At 29.3% G+C, this 25,000-nt stretch overlaps 1 protein-coding gene across 16 annotated transcripts in view; it reads left to right on the top strand.

Moving 5' to 3' along the window:
* LOC122630527 (TLD domain-containing protein 2) overlaps positions 1–25,000 on the top strand; it is a 198,376-nt gene that overhangs the window by 158,980 nt on the left and 14,396 nt on the right. For 7 of the 16 annotated variants that reach the window (XM_043815109.1, XM_043815107.1, XM_043815106.1 and 4 more), the window contains 12 exons: positions 917–1,145; positions 3,083–3,240; positions 3,394–3,786; positions 3,887–4,093; positions 4,172–4,528; positions 4,613–4,770; positions 5,574–5,744; positions 6,523–6,689; positions 7,818–7,853; positions 8,859–9,021; positions 10,421–10,649; positions 12,574–12,660. In XM_043815109.1, coding sequence (XP_043671044.1) covers positions 917–1,145; positions 3,083–3,240; positions 3,394–3,786; positions 3,887–4,093; positions 4,172–4,528; positions 4,613–4,770; positions 5,574–5,744; positions 6,523–6,689; positions 7,818–7,853; positions 8,859–9,021; positions 10,421–10,649; positions 12,574–12,660 — 2,355 coding nt within the window. Of the gene's footprint in view, positions 1–916; positions 1,146–3,082; positions 3,241–3,393; positions 3,787–3,886; positions 4,094–4,171; positions 4,529–4,612; positions 4,771–5,573; positions 5,745–6,522; positions 6,690–7,817; positions 7,854–8,858; positions 9,022–9,073; positions 9,751–9,900; positions 10,107–10,420; positions 10,650–12,573; positions 12,661–22,827; positions 23,798–25,000 lie in introns of those variants that run through there. The other 9 variants (XM_043815097.1, XM_043815098.1, XM_043815100.1 and 6 more) reach the window with 9 other exon arrangements.

Here is a 25,000-nt window from a genome sequence, read left to right as displayed (position 1 = left end):
CAGGGATGTATGTGAATCTTGTATACATTTTAATTACGAAATGATAATTTTAATAATAGTTAAAATCATACATTTTAATAATTAGAATCATAAATTTTAATAGTAATTAAAATCACTATACCCGAGAACTACACACATCGAAACGCGGAGACTACCGAACTAAAATTGTGTGAATCGACCTTTAAAGTGAGGACGAAGTAATTAACCAATAATGCATTATCATCTCTCTCTCTCTCTCTCTCTCTGTGTGTGTTGTTAGATCACGCATAGTATATTAGAATATTGCAATATCGTAGTACGTGATTAGATAGATTGATACTTGCAACATATGAGCGTCGGTCTGATATAATATATACATAGACTTGATATTGTACGAAAGTAATTAGTAATATTTGTACGACCTATAAAATACTGAATTCGAATGAAATATTGAAAATATAAAATAATTAAATGCGACATCAATCGGAGAAATTTTTGTTTCGAAAAGAATAATGGTTCTTTTTTTCTTTTTATTCTTTTTTTTTTTTTTACACCGATACAATTTTTTCTTCTCTTTTTTTTGCAGCCAATAATAATTGCTTTATCGGCTGTACACGATATCAAAATTGATATCTCCGAACGAGACGTTGAAAAAAAAAGAGTAAAAATAAAAAAAAAAATATAGAAAAAAATATTTCATCGTCGTGTTGTTATGTCACGGGTCAGATATACGTAGTTGTTATTTCGACGATCCTAATCGTAGTCAACTCGGTTGAACGTTGTACAGTTAATAGTTTTCAAAGGAACTTGTCCTTTGAATGTCTCTCTCTCTCTCTCTCTCTCTCTCTCTCTCTCTCTCTCTCTCTCTCTCTCTTTCTCTTTCTCTTTCTCTTTTTCTATCTCTCTAATAAATGTCTTCTCTTTTTATTCGTTGCAGGTGGGCGACAGAGATACGCTTACGTCAGTGGCAGCCAGATTTGACACCACACCCTCCGAGCTGAGTAAACTCAACAGGCTCGGTAGTACCTTTATCTATTCAGGACAGCAATTATGGGTTCCAAACAAAGGAGAAGGCCGTGCTGGAGGCGGTACCATAACAGACGCGCCCAGTCCAGATCCTCCACAGGATCACGACTCGCAGGACGATTTACCACCGGAAGAGAAAGGTACTCTTAACAATGAATTTTTTTTATTTTTCTTTCTTCCCCTTTCTATCTTTTTTCTTTCCTTTTTTCCTCTTTTTTTCCTCTCTTTTTGTTTGTTCTATCCCTTTTGAAACTTGACGTAGTATGGTTCCAAATAAAATGTTAGAAGCTATGGGTATAATTTAGGATTTAATTTAGATCGAGAAAAAAGAATTTGTATTTCTTATTTTATTATTATTATTTTCTTTTTTTCTTTTTTTTTTTTCTTTATAACAAACTTGAAAGTTAAAAGAAATTGCCTGAAATGTTTTCAAACTCGATTAAAATATGTGAGATTTAAAAATATGAGAAAGAACTTACGATTTATAATTCACATTTGATCTTATTATTTAAACGACGACGAACGTGTAATATCTGTACGATAATTTGATTTTCGCTTTTTATCGATCAATTTAAATGCTTTATTGTCAATTATTATAATATAAAATAGAAATTCTTTCTTTCTTTCTTTCTTTCTTTCTTTCTCGATATGGATAGTACGATATGAATAATGGAACAGGATTTTCGTAAAGCCCAAGGTAAAAATCGGTGGTTCGGTTGGCCAAACGTCTAGAAAGAATTGGAACTCGATGTTATCTCATGTTAGAATAGGAAGGTTTCCCATTGCATATTAATGCGTTACCATTACAACAATATATCTAGACCGAGCAGGACAAGTAGACGGAACCCTTTCTCATATAAAAGTAATATCTTTCGAAATCAACGAAATTGCAATTTCTCTCTTTCTTTCTTTCTTTCTTTTTTTTTCTCAACGAACGTTCCCATTTCAAAATTGTTATGGAAGTGATTCGGAAAAATATCGTTTATTCTACGAAACTTTTCCATTTCATTTTTCTATACGTAACGTTACGGTAAAAGGTCAAAGTCGAATTTAATTATTTATCCATCTATCGATCGTCGATTTTTCAAATTAAAGATATCCCGATATTTATTTAATTTTATTTATGAAATCTCATCGATTTTGTATGTCACAATTTAACGATATGAAATTCTCTGTTGTTATATTTTATTATATTTTATTTTATTCTGGAATACTTTTGCCACGTTGTCATAGACTGCTTTTTACTTCGATAGACATAAAAAAATAATCCTGGCGTACTCGGCAAGAAGCAGCTTCTGCTTTCCGACATTATAAGCCGTTGTAATAATAAATGATTGATGCTACGACTGAACCATTTGTCACATGCAATGTGTGTGTGTATGTATATATACATATATAGTCGATAGCTTCCAACAAAGAGTGCATTATGATTAAAACAATTTTCACGATGAGGTTTCATTGAAAGTATTTTATGTAACGATCTCTACTTCATTTTCTTTTTTGTTTGATGAATTAAAAAAAAAAAAAAAAAAAAAAGAAAAGCAGGAAAAAGAAGAGAGACTTTGCGAGAGTCAATCAACAAATAGCTACTGTGCTGTTAAAATTAATTATTCTTAAATAAAGATGAATTTTCATTATATATTACACTCTATGAATTATAGATTTCTTACTTGATTAACGTATAATCAATCATTAGCCATATTTGCTCGATTACTACCATATACGATTATATTATTGTAAATGCAAACTGCTGACTAGTTCCATCTCTAGTAAATTTCACGTTTATTCGAGGCCGTTCAATCACGTTCCTACGTCCAGTGATAGATAGATAGGTCAATCATAAATAGTCAATAGTCAATATAGACGTATAACAACCATATTTTGTAGATACACGTCGTATATGCAATTGGAAAGCATAAGTTCGATATGATTTCTTAAACATACGTGTTTTGTAACTAATAAATAAAGTTAATTTTAATCTCAATTAATATGAAATACTATTAAATCAAGAAAATACAATATTTATGCATTTTTATATAAATTCTATACTTAGGTAATTCTTTTTTTAATTTTGCAGAACTTCTAGATAATTTGCGACCTGTGTCACCAAAGCCGGGCCACATTGAAAGAGTGAAGACTCCTCTTGGCAGCGGAAATGCTGTTACGGAAGACGATGAACAACCATTTAAAGAACGATTTTTGAAAATCAATGTACGCCATATTACAGACGGACAGGTAATTTATATACTAATTGTTTTGTTTTTCATAAATTTGAAATATTCTGGATTGATAAGTGAACCATTGAAATGATTTAAAACGGATAATGTGAAATGAAGAAATATATATTACAAAATTTCATAAAGTTATGAATTCTTTTTTGTATTGTAGGGTGTGGTAGGCGGTGTATTATTGGTTACACCAAATGCAGTTATGTTTGATCCAAATGTCTCGGATCCTCTTGTCATTGAACATGGTGCTGAATCTTATGGAGTTATCGCTCCAATGGAATTTGTAGTCAATGCTGCGATATATTATGATATTGCTCATATGCGAGTAGGACACACAAAATCCGGAAATCTAGACAAAAAGCCTGATATATACTATATGAAGAAACCTTCTCAAGGGGATAGTCAGAAATCTCAGTCACCGGGTAAAGATGAAACTTTCCCTGAATTGGCAGGTGACGATAATGAAAGTGTATGCAGTTGTGCGGAAAGGGAAGGTGATGCCTTTCCAAAAGCTTTCGATAGAGAGCTCGTAACACCTACCAATCTTCAAAGTGTATGTATACGTAAAATGTATCGAATGTTGTTTTAATATATAAATGAATTTTTCTTTAATGAAATTAAAACAAAAAAAAAAAAAACATGATTCTATTTAACAGGACGATAATTTAGCGACAACCAAAGAGAAGGAAGAAAAGGAGAAAGATAGTACTGAGAAAGAACCATGTGTTGGTGGTCAAGCAAGTAGAACGTTAGAAGAACGTAGGAGATCGATGTTAGATCATCATTGGGCAGTTCCTAGTAAAGATCGAAGTACGTTTTCGGTTGATGACGAACAACAAGATTCCTTGAATTCTGATAAGGTAAAAATAATATTATATTATTTGTTAATAACGGATTTCGTCTAATTACGTCAAAATAAATATCAATTATTTTCACAGACAGAATCAGCAAAATCCAATGCCATTCCTGAAGATGAAGAAGGATCTCTAGTCAAATTGTCGTGCCATGATTCTGGCATAGATATACGTGATCCTAACCCACCGCTTCCAGTTGTTCAACCTATGCCATCGAAGAAAGTATATTCGGACGCAGACATTGTTTTATCTTCGGAATGGGTCCCACCAATAACAATAGCTCCAACTAATATCACAACTAGTTCGTTAGATAGCGGTCCTAACATCAATGGTAGAAAGAAAGCTAGTTCAGTATCGTTTAGTTTAGATAGTAATAGCGAAGAACCCGAAAAGGACGAAGAACATAAGGATGATGATAAACAAGAATCTAGAAAAAATAAGGTATTCTAAAGAAATATAATTGATAATTGTGGAATTGTAAATATGATTCTTGATATCCTTATACTTTTATATTTTTTTTTAAAGATGTTAAAGCGTTTGTCTTATCCATTGTCGTGGGTTGGAATGGAAGGACTCACAGGTGATCGAGAGGAAGAAAATAAATCCGTTTCCGATAGAGTTTCAAGCTTGCCGAATAGTGCTGATTCGCATCATTCGTCTGTCTTCAGTAAAGTCTTCTCAAGGTGAACATATTTTCATATTATATTTATCCTTTTCAAATTATTTCTTTACTAGTCAGCGTCTTTTTAAAACTATTTTTGTAACATAATCTTCATAAATTTAATATATGCTTATGTTACTTATTATTGTATTCAGCTGTCCTAGGATTGTGTAAAATTCAAACAGATATATACAGCATATGTTTTATACAGGATTGATAAATTGGAACGCTGAAATCTGTCTTGTATGTTACAAATTTTTATTTACAATCACGTGTGATTGCTTATTCGCAAATTTTTAGAAAGCATAGAATATACTTGAGGTTATTCGTCGACCATTAAATAATACATAGAAAAATATATTCAATCTATACATTACGATATAAGAGCAACGAGCAAGTTGAGTTTTGTACAAACGTACAGTCTGAATATCCTCAGGTATTGTAAAATAGAATTATCAGTAGCTACTTATGCATAGAGAGTGGCTTCCTGCATTTCTAACAGGCATTATGAAAATCTATTTTCTATAAAAAGAAAAAGCAGAAAAAGAAACAAAAAAGAAATGAAGAAATACACAAATCTGAAGACACGCGAAAGGAAAGAGTTCTCAGAGCAGTTGCAATACTAACAACTTTTAATTGTGATAACGAAATGCTGCTAACGTTTGAAACTGAATATTCTTACAAAAATGATTTCTTAATTTTCAAACGGAGCTTATATTCTTAAATTTTCCAAATAAGAATGATCAGTTTCAATATTATTTGTTCGAAGCTTTTCTATGATTTCTAACATAACTAACAAAAAATATGTAATGGTGGTGGTAAAAGCTCGCCGATCAACCTGGTGAGTGACTTTAGCTCGGGCCTCTTTGCTAAAACTCCCAGCGAAGAGAGTGGTGGGGGCGGTAGAGCTGGAGGAACTCCTCCACTTATCGCCTCCTCTCTCTCCCAGGACTCCGGCAATGCCCAATTTTCACCAGGTCCAGGAGGCCTAATTGGGTGAGTTTGACCCTGATCGTCAACCTGCATTATTATATACGATATATATATTGATCCTTGGTATTTGTCTGTCAAAATGTGTGATCTCCTTAGTTATTTTATCTTTTGGTATTTACTCTGATCGTATTATATTTTGTTTTGTGTACTCGAGTGGAATGTTATTACGATTATGTATAGTATTGTGTATGGTGGTCTTGAAAAATCTCTAAAAATATTTTTGAACGATATTATATTCGTTGTAAAGAGATATTTTTTATTTCTTTCCAAATTTCTTTATATATGTTTTATATGTATATGTCTATATATTATGCTTATCGTATCGTACACTTCTTTAACCTTCACCTTTGTATCTTTGAACTTTTATCTTTCTGGGGTTAAGGGTCCCCCAGAAGATGGTTCCTGCTTTCAGGTAAATGTTACATCTCTCCAGAACTCTACCAAGTTTATCAAATACTACGATCTGCTATACTAAAGCTTAACAAACTGCTTACAATCAAATACAATACATTATTAATCTACACAACATATATATATATAGTATCTTGAAATAGCCACAAAGTTAGTTCGCAGCATACACTGGACATACAAATTCTGCATTGGATGTATCTCCTACTCGATGTCGATGTTGTCTACTTATATTAATTAAAATAATTTTAGCATTACGATGATGTCGTTCGAATGTTATCATAAAATGCAAGGGACATTCGTTGATTTTACACTCGTAATGTCGATAAACACATTTTTATGAATATAGTTTCATTCTTGACTCATTTTTCAGGCGTTCTTCCGTGGGTACTTTCATCAGACAACAACCTCTAACATCCTCAGGTAGTAGCAGTGTTGATAGCAATCGTGGAAGTAAAAGTTTAACGCAAGCACCACGACTGGATTACCGCAGTATGGTTTCCGTTGAGGATATGCCAGGACTATTCGTTAGTTTTGACAGTAAGTATCGTTATGATTGAAATAACATATTAGTCTGGAAGTTATACATTCTTATCGGAAAGAATAACGATACTAGTCTTAACACATTACAATAAGATAGACTTTCCTTCTCTGACGAACTTTTTTCATTTACGCGATTCCATACTAGTTGGGCTAATTTTCGTAAGAACTTTGATATAAGAAAAAAACACATACATTTAACGGTAAGAATGGCAAACGGGAACTACGTGTTTCGCACTGCACTCGCTCGTATATGCTAGACGGCTTTTTAGATGATGTTACGTTGCTAATGTATTAGTGTCCCTTTGCATAAACATTGGGCGCTTTTGGATACAAATAAATATTAAAATTGATACGTGCGATTTTAAATCGAAAATATAATGATATTTCTATCTTAACATAATGTAAATAAATAGTAACCAAATGCGCTTATTTCATTCTATATTCAAGTAGTTTACGTATTCTATATTTTTGAAGTACGTTTTAAATTATAGTTTTGAAATATGCTCATTTGTCATGTTGGAGTCTATATTAAGTGCGTTACAATTTTATATCCTTTTCCTTTTAATTTAAAAGGGTTATGAGACTGTAATGTTATTTATTATATTCATATTATAAAATCTAGTAATATAGAACAAAATTATATTAGATGGATAGTACAAAAAAAAAGATAGTTACTTCATAACATAATTACAAGACCAAATTTTATATCTAATAATAAATGGTACATGTAAACAGATTATTTTTGTAAATTTCTCATTATACAAAAAGCTTTTTCATTACATAAAATATTAGGAATGCCAAATTTTCTTTCTTCGATAAGAAACATGATTATCTATTGAGAATCTTGAAACCCTTTGTGCCGTTTTACGTGTTTAAGACGATTATGAATTGTTCATCGTATGATCACACAATTGTTATAACAATGTAATGCTCTTCTAACATTTCCTATATAGTATAATAGTTATCTTTTAGAAGATTACTTTTTTATACATTATTCATGTTGATAGTAATATGCATGAATGTATACAGATAGGGAATTTTTCATTAGCACGACGGGTTTCATCATTCATTAGCAACAAATTCATACTAATGCAGTAATGTTACATGTTTTTGTTGTCCCTCTAGTCCAAGCACCTAATTTTCCTGAACTTGAAGGCCTCGGTAGGTTCATACTGTATTAGCTTGCTCTGTCCCTATTCTTGTGTTATGACCATCCTTTTTTTTTTATGTTTTTTCTTTGACATTATATTTCAGCTTAATTCTAAATTTTTATTTTCCCTTTATATTACCATGCAAAAGATTCTTTTATTTGCTAAGTTTTAATGACCAACATTATAAACATTTATATTTTTACTATCTTCGGTTTGCTGCCTACAGGTGCACAGTATATTTAAGAATATATCAGATCACTTACTATACACTATAATTTATTATCGATGTTGTTTAAATTGTTCTTCTATGTGTAATATCATATTTCTCAATTTTCTATCTCGACTCTTTTCATTATCTTGGTTCAGATATTGCCCTCTATATATCTCTTATCAAATAATATAAAATTAAAATCACACTAATGAAAAAGATTAGAATCACAGTAATGAATTTTTTCTTAAATTTTTGAAGATATATGTTTATATCTTTTGTGATGTTAGTTTGGGTGTAATAATTGTCAGTTTATTGAACCGCTCTTTATGTAGTTGAACGAAATTGAATCTTAAATATCATATATTATTATTGATGTTAAATACAATATTTATACATATTTTGTGCATGAATTTTTTTATAAATATGATAAACTTTGATTGTAAAGCGCTTCTTTTTTTTCTTTTTTTCAAAAGATATTTAAGCAATTATAAAATTGTCAAACGTTTAGTGTGGTATTTCTTACACAGATATATTCAGCTTAATACTGAGAGGACCAGTTGAAAATAATCATTTTATTCAATTACGCAGTGTTCTTTTTTCTTATAGCTATTTTAAGATGACATTAACTTTTTTATTGTACAGAAGAGTGAGGACCTTTCGTGTATATACAAATCCAAAATAACACTAATTGTTTAATTTTAATACTTGAGAGGATTCATTATAAAATAAAAGTACAATGCTATATCTAAGACAATTATGTACTTTAATCTATTACAATGAAATATTTTTATTCCAATTATACAGAACTGATACCACGACCTGCACGATCTTGTGAAGATCCTCCGTTGTATCTGAGACTACGGACTGGTAGACCTAAAGATAAAAAAATACCACGATCCACGCCTATTATGAGTTATGGCAAGAAGAAGCTGCGTCCTGAATATTGGTTTAGCGTTCCACGTAATAGGTATGTAACATTTCCACTATATATACTCTATACTCTTCATAACCTATCTAACGCATACAGTGTATCACGGAAAAAAATATAGGCTATTATAGAGCGATAACAAAGAAGAATTATTCCATAATTTTTCATATGGTGTTGGAACAAACAATTAAAATAAGACGATTACGAACATACGGATCGGATTAAAGAACGTTTAATAATTAAATATACAGAGATAAAAGAAAATATGTTAAATAAATTCAAGCGCGTCACTTATTGCGCCATTGATTCGAACGTGTTACGCATATGCGAGAAACAGGTATAAATACTTACTTGAAGCAACCTTCGAAAGTGCATGTGCACGTTTTCTATCGGCAAGTTGGTCATGTGACTTTAGCGATGCTCCAATAAGCCGTTAGTTACTCGTAGAGCAAAGCAAACGCTTGCAAGTTTTCCAGAAGTTTCTCTCTATGTTCCGCGATCGGTTGTCGTTACGATACAGAATAAGAAGAAAATAAGTGACAATATACTCTTCGATTAAATATTAATAAGTTAACCAAATAAAAATCGTTTAGATCGGTAGCGGCCTCTATATGTGTCGTGGAAAATCGTGTTCGATACTCGCTCGGTAATCGAAATGAAAAGAGAACGATCTTAAAGAATTTTTTTTTGACTATTTGGAGGTTAAGCTGGTCACGTGACAATATGAAACTAACAAGGGCGCGACTTTAATATAATTATACTTATCGGGTAATTGTCATTGTCACTATTCGTTATAATTTCTAGTAATTTATATAAAGTTTATTTCTATCGATCATTTTAAATAAGAAATCGTAAAAGAAATTTCGATTCTTGCTTCATATTTTTTTATATATTTTATTCGTATCTACGATGCGACAGAAAATGCTTGCGTAAATCGTCTGGAATTTTAATGCGCAAAACGAGAGGATACGTATATCTATATACACACACACATATATATATATGTATAATACAGAATTAAAAATGAGTTGGATGTTGAGTACCGTAGGCGGATTCGTCGATGCGATTTATAATAATCATGTAAAAGATACAGTTAGAAGAACGATGCCTTTTATTTATAACAGGTAATTTTATATTAAAACAATTGTTGATTTTATATATATATATATATTATATAAAATTCATATAATCGATTTCAACGATACTAAATCCGTTTGATTAGGTTATGAGTTAAAAACATTCGTGTGTATGGATAAATTTTTAATTGTTAAAATTCCGATAATCGGATCCGTTTGATTGATTTAGATTATGATATAATATTACTCAAAGGATCAATTTGTCGACAAATTCTATACAATTAAAATTATGAATTTATATTAAGATGTTTCATTATTCGTGTGATCAAGGTATATCTCATACGTTTCTTCTTTCTTCGTAGGGTCGATGATCTTTATAGGTTTATTCACGCGTGGGTGCCTAACCTTTACGGTGAACTCGATGAAAATTATTGGAGGGAACGTGGATATATTCTATCCGACACCGACACAGATTTATCGCCAGAATTGACACCACAGGAATCTGGCGAAAGTGGAGAATCAACTGAAGAGGGAAAGGCTCGCAATCAAGACGGCGATGAGATATCCGAATTAACGAGAGAATCCTGGGAGGTGAGTCTTTTTATTCTTATAAACTATTAATATTTTTTTTTTTTTTTTAATAACTTAATTTACGTATCGTAAATTTTATTACTTACTTTTTTTGTGCTTTCTCGAGTAAGTTCAATTAAATATATGATAAGAAGAAAAACGAAGAAAATTCTGACGGGATCATTTATACGATCCAGTTTATATATATATATATATATATATATATATATATATATATATATAAACGAGAAAATTGTGCTCGATGTTGTTACGCGTTACGCAACAATACGAAATTTAATATCTTCGTTAACAAATATTCGATAATTGTTATTTTTAATATATTTTTCAATATACTTCAATATATCTCGAACTAATTCAAAATGAAATCATCTATATATCTATACATACATGTATACGAGAACATAGATTTATATTCCGTGTTAAATACTTTAATATCTCGAATGAACGAGAGCATGCTCTCGAAAAGAAATCGAATCTCTAATCGATTATAACTTTCAATGTCTTGAAGTGATTGCTCGTTGACGATATGTATCACGTTAAATATGTAGTTGACTTTTTTATCTCACTTATTATTCTTATTCTTATGCACCGGTATAATTTAAATTTCTCTCTTATTCAGTCACATTGTTGTCTTTTATGGAAAAAAAGTTTGTTTATATACATTGATCGTATCAATCGTCGATGTATTTTTTCGAGATCTTCAGTTTTTGTATTGTTATTTTCGATCCATTCGAAAATAATTAAAAAAGAGGTTAGTTATTTCGATCTTAGGATCGTCGCATCGATAACGAAGATTACGATCTTATCGACAATATTTTGCGAATTAAATTATTGAAAACGATAAACTCGATCGATTCGCGATTGCATGGATTATCGATTTCGAGAAATCTCTTAACTCTTAACAAAAATTTTATTGACATTGATTGAGTCACTGAGAATTAACATCAATGAAGATAAAAAAACGTGGGAAATTGTAGAAAAAAGAAGTACAAAACGAAAGCAAAAAATAATGGTTAGACATCTTCGTGAAATTTTTTAATTTGTTTGATTTTTGAATTTCACCTATACGTTCTTTCCTCGGTCTACAAATAAACTCGCAATATTCGCGTTATATAATTTTCTAGAACATAGTACTTCTCTTTTCGTGATGTTTTTTAATTCGGTCTCAACATGTGTTAAATCATCTGTCGTAAATACACACAATATAATATACACGTGTAGTATTCCATTCGTGCAAGCCGGTCACACGTGGGATCTTTAAATAATTCCAAAGTACTGTTGTTTTTCCACGTCCTTGAAGAAGAATACCCGTGTTGCTATTTTTAAAAAAAAGAAAAAAAACAATCCGAGATATATCATTATTACACAGGTAAAGAACACGCGACATATTTCTCTCTCTCTCTCTCTCTCTCTCTCTCTCTCTCTCTCTCTCTCTCTCTCTCTCTCTCTCTCTCTCTCTCTCTCTCTTTCTATATCTCTCTCTCTCTCTTTCTATATATATATATATATATTCTTCGATCTGATTTTCTACAATTTCCTACGAAGTAATACATTATATATTTGTCAAAATATACTTTATGTATCATTTCGAAGATCGATTCGTTTCTTTCCCATATTTCGAAACTTTTTAGCTTGATAATGTCGATAAAGTCAATTTCTGAATGATCGATAATAGGTTTCTACTTTGTTTGAAATCGTAAATAATCGAGTAATGTAATCTTTCATTTAAATTCGAAAAAAGAAATTGAATATATCGATGCGATGATCGATCTTATTTACGTTATTGACTCGATTTAATAGTCGATCCTCTGAAAAAGATCGAAAACAAAAATAATAATAATAAATAAAAAAGAACGAAAAAAAGAGAAAAAATGGTTTCGAAAGAGAATTGTTGCTAAAAATGGGCGATTGTATTGGCTAACAGCTGATCAAGGCCCCCTACGTAAAGCTGTACACCATCCTGAAGACATCGAGCACCTCGGCTGATTCCGAACAGGTCCAGGACCCGGAGGTATCGATACTACCCCGATATCCCCCAAAGTCCACCTTTTTTGATGTTTCATAGTCGATCTGCACCCTTGATTATGCTCGATTTTATCTGTTCGATTTACGCACCCTGTATATATTAACATATATATATATATATATATATGTTTTGTTAAACATATTATATATAGCACGTTTCATATTCTCTTTAAGCAGCACCGCACTATTACAATTATTATTACTAGTAGTACTACTACTACTACTACTATTACTACTACTACTACTACTACTACTACTACTACTACTACTACTAATACTACTACTACTACTACTACTAATATTATTACTACTACTACTATTACTACTACTGCTGCTACTACTATCGTTTTATCGTTCGAAGATATTTTTTAACCTATGAACTGCTGTTACTTCTTCTCGTCCAAATATACAGATGGATTATAAATTAATGTATCAATTGAATATTCCCTTTATTGAAAGCAATATACGTTAATATATAATAGTATGATATTAATATTATAATTATATATACAATACATAGCAATAGAGTTTTATATATTATATGTGTTTATATATATAATATTTGTATTTACATATATTATGTATATGTATTTATATATATTATATATATATTTCTATTACTTCTAACAAAGAATATATTCAATTGGCCCGTAATTTATAATTAATTTATATTCTCCCTTTCTCTCTCTGTCTTTCTTTAACTTTGTAATATTTTTACGTCACGTGACGTACCACGTGATATACGTCACGTGAGTCTCGCGCGTCTTTTAAAATATTTCAGCAGTTAATAGGTTAACTCTTGTATTCGCTCGAACATATTCGACCCTCGTTCAATCATTGGTGACATCATCATATGCTTTCACATCGTATTTGCTCATTTTTAAAAAAGAAAGACGATGAAAATAATCTCGTCGACTAATTCACGTAAAGAAATCCTTCGATCGTGATCGTTGTTTCTTTAAATAGAATATACAGTCAAATTCTTTTTCACGACGCGCGGATGTTAAATTTAAAAGTAATCGCTATGAGTCATGCTACATATATTTTTGTTTTGTATTTACGAAGACAAAGATGCATTCTCGATAAAGAAATTTTATTCACTACTTGTCTCGAATATTTCATTTAATTTTTCTATTACTTTCTTTTTTATTTCCATTTTTTCTTCATTCCTTTCATTTGTTAATTCTTACATAAAATCACACTTTTCATATAATTCATTTTCGAATCGATACATTCGTTAAACAACAATCAATGTTAAATGCATGTACGGAATTGCTTGCTATTTCCTGATTCTCGTCGAGAGCATTCCGTGTGTTTCCTTTGATTAGATATTAGAACCCGTGTATCTCGTGAAGTAGATTGAATGGGCATGGTTGCACGATTGAAAAGTTGATATTTTTATCATATCAAAATAATATATTAACTCTTTCCCGTCATAATAATAATAACAATAGACATTTAATATCCCATTGGTCGAAATTATTTCTATTCGTAAGTAAAACGTGTGACTCAATCTTCTGTTGCTTAGAAATTCTAATCTTACGGATTAATAGATTCACTTCTCTCATTTATATTTTATATATGTATATGGTGTAATAAAAAATGTGCGTGAACGTTTTACACAATAAAATCAGCTGATTAAAGGTCACCTTCTAAACAGTAGTAAGCGGTAAAAACGTTTACTCAAAAAAATCTTAAATTTCGATAGGAAAGAGTTAAATATATTCCGAACACGTATACAACGATACAAAAATTATTATCTATATAGAAAAATCTCTTTGAAGTTGTTTCTCTTTTTTTAATTTTATTTATTTACTTTTAAGGGATATGATTTATGAATCTGATCGTTGTTAACTCGGAGAAATAATTTAAAGATCGATATGATTTTGATATCGGTATTATAATTTAAAAAGTTACTTAAAAATCGTTATGATATTGATAAAGGTATTATGAAAATCGATATATTATCGAAAATCGAAATAACAATCGATATTTTTTATTGAATTTTCTGTTGCAAATAGAAAATCTTGCAAAACTATATACGTGAATAATTATAATAAAATAATTTTGGATTTTTGTAAGAAAAATAAAAGAGAAAATGTTTGTCCCATGAAGAAAGCCATCTCACCGGATGACTGTTCGGATAAGATATTTGACCAATGATTTAGCGTGTCTAGACTCAAATAAAGAAATGGGAGAGGGGTTGGTTTGAACGTAATAAGAAAAAAATTATTTGTTCTGCTCATTTAAAATTTCTTTATGGAGATCGCATAAATCTAAAAAAAAAAAAAGAAGATTAAATACCCTTTTGTGAAATCAATTGTCACATCTTTAAGTATAGTATTCAATCATTTCTATATATTTGCTGTATATTCAGCATTATTTTTCTTTTTCCCAAAATTTTCGTTCAACGATGTGTCTTTCGTAAGACATTTACGTTCGTATTTGACTGAATTTTTAACAGATTTTGTTAATTATTCGTTTCTATTCATTTTCATTCTTCGAATTAAACCTGATGACGTACTGACGAATCAAATTTTATTTAACATTATGTCCGGCTTATTTGTCATGGGAATATTTTTGTTAATTGCTTACGAACAATCTTGAGATTGGTTCTGGTTATTTATTTATTTATTTTTTTTATATTCTTAAGTTAAACGAGGCACGCGATGTTCTGGACTGTTTGGTTTTTATTAAAAAAAGAAAAAGAAAAAAGCGAATAATAAGACCTTCTTTATAAAAACGAAAATACTTCGAAGTATATAAATTATTCGATCGTGTTTTACGATATGTTTTACATAAAAATAAACATTTAAAAACAAATTTCGTTCGTTTAACGTTCGTATACTTTCGAAGGTACTCGATCTGACGAAATACTTGATCTTTAAAGACATCTGTGATTCGATGAAAATTTAACGAGCTTTTCGAAATGGCTTTTATAGAATATCGTTATCTCTGAATAAAATTTAATTTTGATTTGACAATGAATCATTTTCTTTATACGTATGTACAATCATTATTTTTGAAATATAGATATGCGTGTATTGAACTATATACATATATACATATGTTGTAATTTAAATATAATATTTCTCACGATGATAATCCACTCGTTTTTTTTTTCTTTTTTTTTTTTTTTACATATATATCTATACAAAAATAAAAATAAAAAAGAAATTAAAAAAAGAAAAGAAAGAAACCATAAATATTAAAAACATATGTTACTGATACGCTTTATTGACGATATACACGATATACGTTTAATATCTATATAATATTAATTGAATAATTAATAATATATAATTAAATAATGAAATAATTTTAATTCGCCTTCCATGATACGGAACATAAATAAAGGAGTTTGTATTTAATGTGTTACTATCTGAATTCGTATAATAAAATAACCAGTGGGTGGACCTTGCTAAGGTCGTTGCACTATGTCATCCCACAAGGCTTGCATTTTATTTATTACATCGCCTTAAGCAACGACGTACGACTAGGACGATTAATATAACTCGTTATTTTCTTCCTACGTGGTTCTCCTAATGTAAAATAAAAAAGAAAACAATAAAAAAGAAATAAATAAAAAAAGTTGAGATTTCGGCAATCAAAGCAATATTTTATTCTATATATCTCGTCATTTTGATTACGTAAGAAGGATAAATGCGATAAAAAGAATATGTTCGTTGACGCTCTATACACGAGATATATACCTTTTTTTTTTTAATGATATGAGTCTGTTTCTTTTCTCTTTTTTTTTTTGTTTTGTTCGATAAAATGAATATTTGTACGAGATATCTTGCAAGCTTTATGAAAATATTGTGATAGAAAATCGAGGAAGAAGAAAAATTTGAAAGATCTTGTAATAATTTTATAAAAATTTTTGTTGATTATTTGAGCCAGTTGATTGTGAAAATGATCGAAGTAGATTAATGTAACAATAGATCGATCTAATCGAAATATAAACGAGGAGTTTTTATTGAAAGTATTATAAATCCATTTTTGTTTCTTTCGAGAAATAGAAAAAAGATTACAAATATATTATTAAATGTAAAAAAATTTTATTTATTTGATAAAAATTTTTCAAAGTACTATTACGATAAGTTTAATGAAAAAGATATATATATATATATATATATATATATATATATATACATATAGGTTTAATAATTACGTGAAGGATAGTATTAATAATATTTTAATCTTCATTTGATTTTGTACGGAGTTACAATATATTTTGATGCAAATGGATTTATAGTAGTTTTTTAAAAAGATACATTAATGTCATTCCACTTAAGATATTTCTTTTGATTAATTCATGAGGATATTGTACTGTATTGAAATTTGTTATTATAAATATATATATATATATATATACACATATACATATATATAGAAAAGAAACATACCTCTCTCTAGTTGAAACTAGCTTTAACTCATTTTTTTTCATAGTTGGATTTATACTTTAAAAAAATAGCTCGAATGATAAATTCGATATTATCAATTCTATCTTAACATTTTGTGCTTATAAATATAAAAATACATTCATCTGTAGCTTACAATTAGCTTTAACTCATATTTTGTTTCATATATATTTATTTTTCATATTTTTCATAGTAGAATTTATATTACTTGAAAAGAGAAATGGCTGAAATGACAAATTTAATATTTACTAATTTCTAGAGTCTATACCTTTTAAAAAAATTATAATCGAATTTCTTCTTTCCTTTTTTTAAAGATTTTCACGAAAAACGATTGAAACGTATATCTATCGAATTAGATCAAATGATCTAGAAAATGAGATTTCAAGAGAGAGAAAGAGGATTTATCTCGTTTTAAACGTAGCAAGAGACGTTGGCTAATTTTTCCATCTCGGAATTCTGTCTCACGTCAATTCGAGGACGCTTAGCGTTCTAAATTTTCAACCTTCATACTCTTATTCACTCGGCTTACTGCCAAAATTCCTCATTCATTTTATCATCCCTCCAAAGACACGTTTTATTTCGTCGAAAAGAAAAATTCACTGGCGAAAACGAAAATGAAAACGGAGTTAGACTTGTTTCCGGCGGTCAGACTTTCGTATAAACAAAAGTGTTCTCTCGTTAATGATTTCTCTCAAAGTCTTTTTCGATATTTTTAAACGTTCGTTTCTTTTATCGATCTTCCAATCTCGAGTTCAAAAGAAATTAAGTTAAGAAGCTTATGTCCAAGTCAATATCTTTCTTCTTTCTTTTTTTATAACGAGGAAATCTTTATTATTAGATACATTTTTATGTCGAGAAAATCAGTAAAGATACAATTTTTAATTATGAAGAAAAAGAAAAATATTCGTACGAAAATCAGATTGGAAATTATTTCTAATGTAGCAGCCAAATTATAAATACATTGGATATAAATACGAAGTAGAAATTTAAGTCAAGATTCTGATAATATCAGTCGGTAAATTTCGGACGAAAATAATTCGTAATTAATTTCAAACGAAAATTCAAAATGAGATCAATTTAATTCTAATGAGATATAGCGCGAATTAGGTTATACGTACTTTAACAAATAGAATTTTAAGTTTAAAGAGAGAATTTTAGAAAGAAAAAAGAAGTTTTATACTTGATAGAAAATCGTTATTAGTACATTTTTGTTTACATCGAGAGAATGAAAAAAACGGGATAATTTTTTAATTCAAAAAACAAAAAACAAAAATTCATGCGTATCAAACGAACAAATTTTTAATGTACAAAGCACAAATTAAATTAAAAATTCTGAAAAACAATCTCTCTATTTTAAATTAAAATCCTAATAATTTGTGGATAATCGTTATTATTAATCCTATAATTAATTGTAATAATTCATTTAAAGGAAGAATATCGTACGAACGTGATAAAAAAGTAAATCAAGTTAAATGCGTATTACATCGAAGTTAGGAAGACGTGTGATAAATATTTTGAATTCGATTTTAATCGTAATACTGAAAATGATTTAAAAATAGAAATTAATTTACAAGAACAGAAGTTTCTTCGTATTCATAGTATAAATATTGTTGTAGTTGTACGTTCATGATTGAAAACAATAGATAACTACGTATTCAACTTTACTTAACGGTACACAACTAGCGTCCATTGTATGATAACATTTGGAAGAATAAATATTTGATTTGATGACGTCTTAGTTCTGATGCACCAGGTACACACACATACACACATACACAAATACAAATTGTATCTGATTTAAAATCATGAAAAATAAAAAAAAAAAGGAATAGAAAGACAGTAATAAATATTTTATGGTTGACCATAGTGTGCTGATATCTATACAACTAAAGTTTAAAGTTTTTTTATGATAGAAGATTAAGTTATTACCATGACCTAAATAAATATAGTCGTTACGATAAGTACAACTTATTTCAATAGTCAAACATGTAAATTATCATTCGAATTATCTTCTAGAATGATCAGTCACATGTTTTCAATATATTCAATTCAATTTAACTTAATTAATTTGATATATATGGATCTATAATGATAAACATGAGAGGCCATAGAGCATCTAAACTTTTTCATGATCATAAAAAAAGAATAATAATTAGCATAAAAATTAATCGATTAAATTAAATTGTACGCAGTATAATTATCATAATTCGTATATAAATTTAAACCAACGATAACTTCTCTAACGATCGAAACGAATGTTCTTGAAAGTAAAGAAGAAAAGGCAAGAAAAAAATAAAAAAAAAAAAAAAAAAAAAATAATGAAAAGACGAAGGAAAAAAATGAGGGAAAATGTTGACAACTTTCACACAAAGCTCTTACACAATATCGTCGTATGTCGGACACCTGATGTTGTCCAATTGAAAGGAGAGAAATTCGTTTAAGGCAAATGTAATTTTCCTAACACGCAAGTAAAATAAACTTCTCTCAAGTTAGACGTTCCGAATGGAATTGTGAAAAGAAAAAAAAAAAAAAAAAAGAGAAAAAAGAAAAAAGAAAGGGATAAGGGGAAAAAAATACCAAAAAGACCGATTACTCACGCAAAAGTGTGTACTTAAAATAGAAAGTTGTTTTTCTCCCGCGGAATTCCGTGGATTTCCATGCCTACATACTTCATACATATGTATGTATGCGTGAATATTTAAAGAACGCATGAATGCCAGTGCACACGTACGCCCATATGTTTCGTATCTAATGATCTTGAAACGTTAACGGTATTATCATCTCTACTTAATTTTTATCATTTAATGAATAAACAACGAAGATATATTAAGAATTAAATATTATCGAAGATCTACAATAGTCAATGATAATTTTTATTTCACATTATTTCACAATTTCATAATTTTATGTAATACATAGATATTGTTTTTCTCTACTATTTTTTTTTGTTTTTTTTTTGTTTTTCATTTCTTTCTTTCTTTTCTTTTTTATTCTTGTTTTATTTTATTTTCTTTTACTTTCTAAGAGATCTGCAACACCTTTTCGATTGGGAAGTAATATTGCGTTATCTTCTTCTTTTTTTTTCTGTTTATATATACATATATATATATATATTTTTTTTTAATTTTATTCATTTATTTATTTAATCTTTTCCTCGGGAACGATTGAAAATTTGAAAAGAAATTTCAAAAGTATTTTTAATTTAATGATTATATAATTTTGTTTTGTTTTTATTTCTATTTTTTTGTCTCTTTCTCTCTCTCTCTCTCTTTCTCTCTGTTTGTCTGTCTATCTGTCTTTCTTTCTTTCTTTCTTTTTTTATTTATGCACTTTTATTTTTTATTTATTTATCCTTTTTTTTCTTAATCGGAAAAGTCTGAAAACATAATAATTCGAGACTTTCGAACGGAAGCTTTTTATCATTCTTAATGTTTCTTTCCGTGATATCTCATAATGCGTAGCGATTTACAGTGTCGAAGGAGACGAGAATCCAAGAGACTTCTTCATTTTTCTCTTATTTTTTTTTTATTCTTCTTTTTTTTTTACAATCGTTCGATGTTGATCCAAGGTCCAGTCATCGTTTTTTGTCCAAGCACGTTCGATAAAGAACTGAGTAACTCGCGGTGCGGCACGAAAAAACAGATTCTTTTAAATTCCATGTATTTTATTATTTTCTTCTCTCTTTTCTTTTCCTTTCTTTTTCTTCTTTTTTTTTTTCGTCGTTTTACTTTTTTCCCCGTCCAAATTTTCATTAATGAATATATTTTCTATTCGTATTACATATTTGAATGAAACCATAATATGTGCAAACTATTTTTGTGAAAAAGATAAAAAAAACTAACAGAAAAATCGCGACGTTCATTATTTCATAATTATTACCTCATTATCAAGAGAAAGAAATGGAAAATTTCTATTTAAAAAAAAAAAAAAAAAAAAAAAAAAAAAAAAAAAAAAAAAAAAAAAAAAAAAGAAAGAAAAAGAAAAGAAAGAAATTTTCATTTATTACATTCGTGCTTATCGATACAAAGTTTAATCAGTGGTTTTAATTTAATTTAATGTTCTTTACCGTAAATGTCCTAACAGATCATTTAAAGAAGTTGATACGTCACTGATAATGATGTTTAGTTTCCTTCAACTACCGTTCCCATGTTTACATAGATTTTTCGCACATATGTCTGGTTTCTTATATGTATATTCTCGATATAAATATTCTCCATACATTCACACATTTAAATATATATATATATATACACACATATGTAACATAGATACTTCTGACATAGTAATTAGTATAAAATATGAACGACTGCATATTGGCACGTATTCCAACAGGCGATATACGCCGATATCAATGGTCGTGGATAAGATGTAACATCAGGGGTTCTCATTCCCATTAACACTATTTTTCACACGGAGACTTTTGATTTATTTAAAAAAAATCATAAGATCGTACGTTAATTATTATTTCGGGTTATCTTTAGTCGATGAAGAAAAAAAGATAGTAAAAAAAGAAGAGAAAGTAACAAAAATATTTAAGAAGCAAAGTTCATGATATTTATGGATATTTTTACCCTCCATTAAACAGTGACCTTCAAGAGATTATCCTTATCACCTAACAATTCCTTTTTCTTTTTTTTTCTTCATTTTTCTTTTCTTTTCTTTTTTTTCTTTTTCTTTTTTTTTTTTTTTTTTAAAGACGGAGGAACTTTCATCATAGAGTCGTTTCTGTTTCGTTCCAGTTAATTTTGCAACATGTATCGTAAAATATGACGTAAAATATGACATAAAATATATTTAAAAAAGAAAGAAAAAAAATGGAAGGAAGAAAATTATTCTCTAAGAGATTATGGATTCCATTAACATTTTATTTTAGAAAGTTAAAAATGTCACGGATAATAAAGCCATCGTCTTTTATTTTATAGATATATAGTAGTATTTTAATACGATTATAAGGACATGTGGTTTATTTAAACGAATTATGATAATAATCTGATCGTATTTACTATTAAATGATTTTGTAATGCATTTATAAAATCAAGTATAGTTATATATATATATATTTATTTATTTAAACGTGTATATATATAATTGTCTTTACAATGATAACAGAGATAAAATAAGTTGATCGATCGATTGAATTTGTCGATCTTTGAAGATCGATCTTAACCTAGATATATATCCTGTATGATTTAACCTCCAAGAGGAAGAAGAACAAGAAGAAGAAGAAGAAGAAAAAAGTCAAATGAGAGAAAGAAAGACGAGACATATTTCCATGAAACGAACGGTACGAACGGTAACGCGTTTGTCAGGTCGCGTGTGAGATAGAAAGAGTGAAAAGTGTTGAGAAGAGGGTAGCGGGAGTTGAATGGGAGGGAAGGAAGAGAGATCGACGAATAAAGCGTGGGTGGATGCGTGTTAGCTGATCTTACTCCCCACTATTTTCCCTTCTCCCATCAGACGAAAAAAAATGAAGAGGCAATGGAACTGCCTGCCGATCAGCACGTGCTGCGCAATCGAAGATGCGCATCGACATGTAAACTCACCGTCTATATATTGTATACTTACTTATATATATATAAGTATATATGTACATATATATATGTGTGTATGGAAATGGTTACACACATCGATGCTTTTCCCCTTCCACTTCCTCCCTTCTTTTTAAACTCCTCTCTCTCTCTCTCTCTCTCTCTCTCTCTCTCTCTCTCTCTCTCTCTCTCTTTTCTCTCTCACTCACGCTTTGTTCTATTCCAACGCACAGACTCACCCCGAAGTTTCAGGCTCAAAGCTTCAGTACTCGCTTCGACTTCGCGCGAGTTACGTGCATAGGCAAAGAGTATAAAGGAATCTCGTTATAAACTTTCTTGTCTGTTCTTTTTTTTTTCTTCTGCTTATTTTTTGTTTATTTGTTCATTTGTTTGTTTAAATTATCGCGACATCTTCCTTATCGTACGTTGTTGGGAATATTTTATTGCAAGAGAATAAGGAAAGGAAAAGTTTGAGAAAATAAGTGTGACTTCATTGAGAGGGAGAGAGAGAGAGAGAGAGAGAGAGAGAGAGAAAGAGAGAAAAATAGATTAGGCAAAGGGGATTAAAAAGACGAAGAAAGATACATCAACGTAATAATAATTTACGTGCGAGATGAAATCGCATTGATCATTAACATATATATACGATCAAACGTCGTCTTTAAATTACGTAAAGAATCGTAGTAAAGAAAGGATAATAATCGTCGTTTTAGATTTTTGCCTCTTTTTCTTTTTGATTCAATGAGAGATATTTTAAATACGTAAAGTGTTGTTGTTTCTAGAAAGATTCATTTCCTATTGAATGAAACCTGAAATGAACGAAGCCCGATGCACAGCAGAAGCTTCGTCGTCGTCTGACAGACTATAAAAGAGTAACGATGTGAGAAGGAAATATATCGTAACATTCTCTTTTATTTGGTGCGATTCCAAGTGTACATTTGACGTCAAAGTTTTATTCTATCTTAATCTCTAACGCTCTCTCTCTCTCTCCGGGGAAAAACAAAAAGTTAAAGACTGTTGTGCGCTTATGACACAAGGATTCAAGAAGTTAAAGCAACGACAACTGTCTTCTTTCTATTTCTATTAAAAGTCTCTATACATCAAGATGCCAAAGCCAAAAATTCCCAATCCTATAGCCAAGATCTCGAAGTTCCTCAAGCAGAAGACGAAGGTAAAACAAGGGAAATGATAAATCTTTTTTTTTTTTATGATAATTAGTTTTTTGGTTATATATATATATATATACACACGCCGTTTTTTTCGTTATATATATATATATATATATATATATATGTGTGTATACTATTTTCTTATTCAAATGATAAAAATTCTTCCAATATAAGATGTAGATAAGAAACGAAGGGAAAATGTTTTAAAGGATATTCGTCGAAATCGTTTTACATATATTTCTTTCGTAAATTATTTTTTTTTTTTTCTTCTTCTTTTTTCTTCTTTACAAATATTTATATACTTCCGTCGTCTTCTTTCACGATTAAAATCACAAAAAGTTCCTCAAATAGAAATGCGAAAGTACAGTAAAAAAAAAAAAGATATTTTTAGACTATCGTAATTATTTTCTTTTGCAATTTTTTGTATTTTTGTTTTTTTTTTTTTTTGCTTTTTTCTCGTTCATTCGAACGAGAACGACGGTCATGACCCGGTTGCACAATTTGTCACGTGATTCGTCGTGAAATCATGGACACCTTGTTTCATATTAATTAAACATTACACTTTCGTTTGAATTTATTCATTGAATTTATTCAGAATAAGTGATCTTTTTCAAGTATAATTTATAATTATACATGAATGATCTGCGATAATACTTTCTCTCTTTCTTTCTCTGTTTGTCTCTCTCTCTTTCTCGTTTGAAAAAATTCAAATCCATGATCGTTATTTTATGAAAGAATATGTTCGATCTTATCGCATTTACAATTCTTATCTCTCCAAGAAAATCGAATCCATTCTAAATATCTCCAAGAAATATACTTAAAAGCGATTACTTGTGTATTTACATTGATCATACGATATACTTAATTTATATTTATTTTGTTTTATTTCGATATCAAATCGATCTTTATAATTTTATCTTATTTATCTGTATTACTTCATATTCATTTGTATTCTAAAAATAACGATCGATACGCTCTTATGGATTAATAAAATAATATATAAGTGTTTTGGATGAGTTAAATGAATAAATTGCTAATTCTTAGAATTTCATAGAAATTTATAAAATCTTATCTATCTATAAGCCGATAATCATGAAAATATTAAATTAAGCGAGCGTTATTAAAAAGTAAATCGATATAATAGAACTTACGTAATAAATAGAATTTTATATATTTATTTATATATTTGATAATTGATAGGACAT

The sequence above is a fragment of the Vespula pensylvanica genome, chromosome 7 (assembly GCF_014466175.1).
Source record: "Vespula pensylvanica isolate Volc-1 chromosome 7, ASM1446617v1, whole genome shotgun sequence".
NCBI lineage: Eukaryota > Metazoa > Arthropoda > Insecta > Hymenoptera > Vespidae > Vespula > Vespula pensylvanica.
This window is presented reverse-complemented; position numbering and strand designations above follow the sequence as displayed.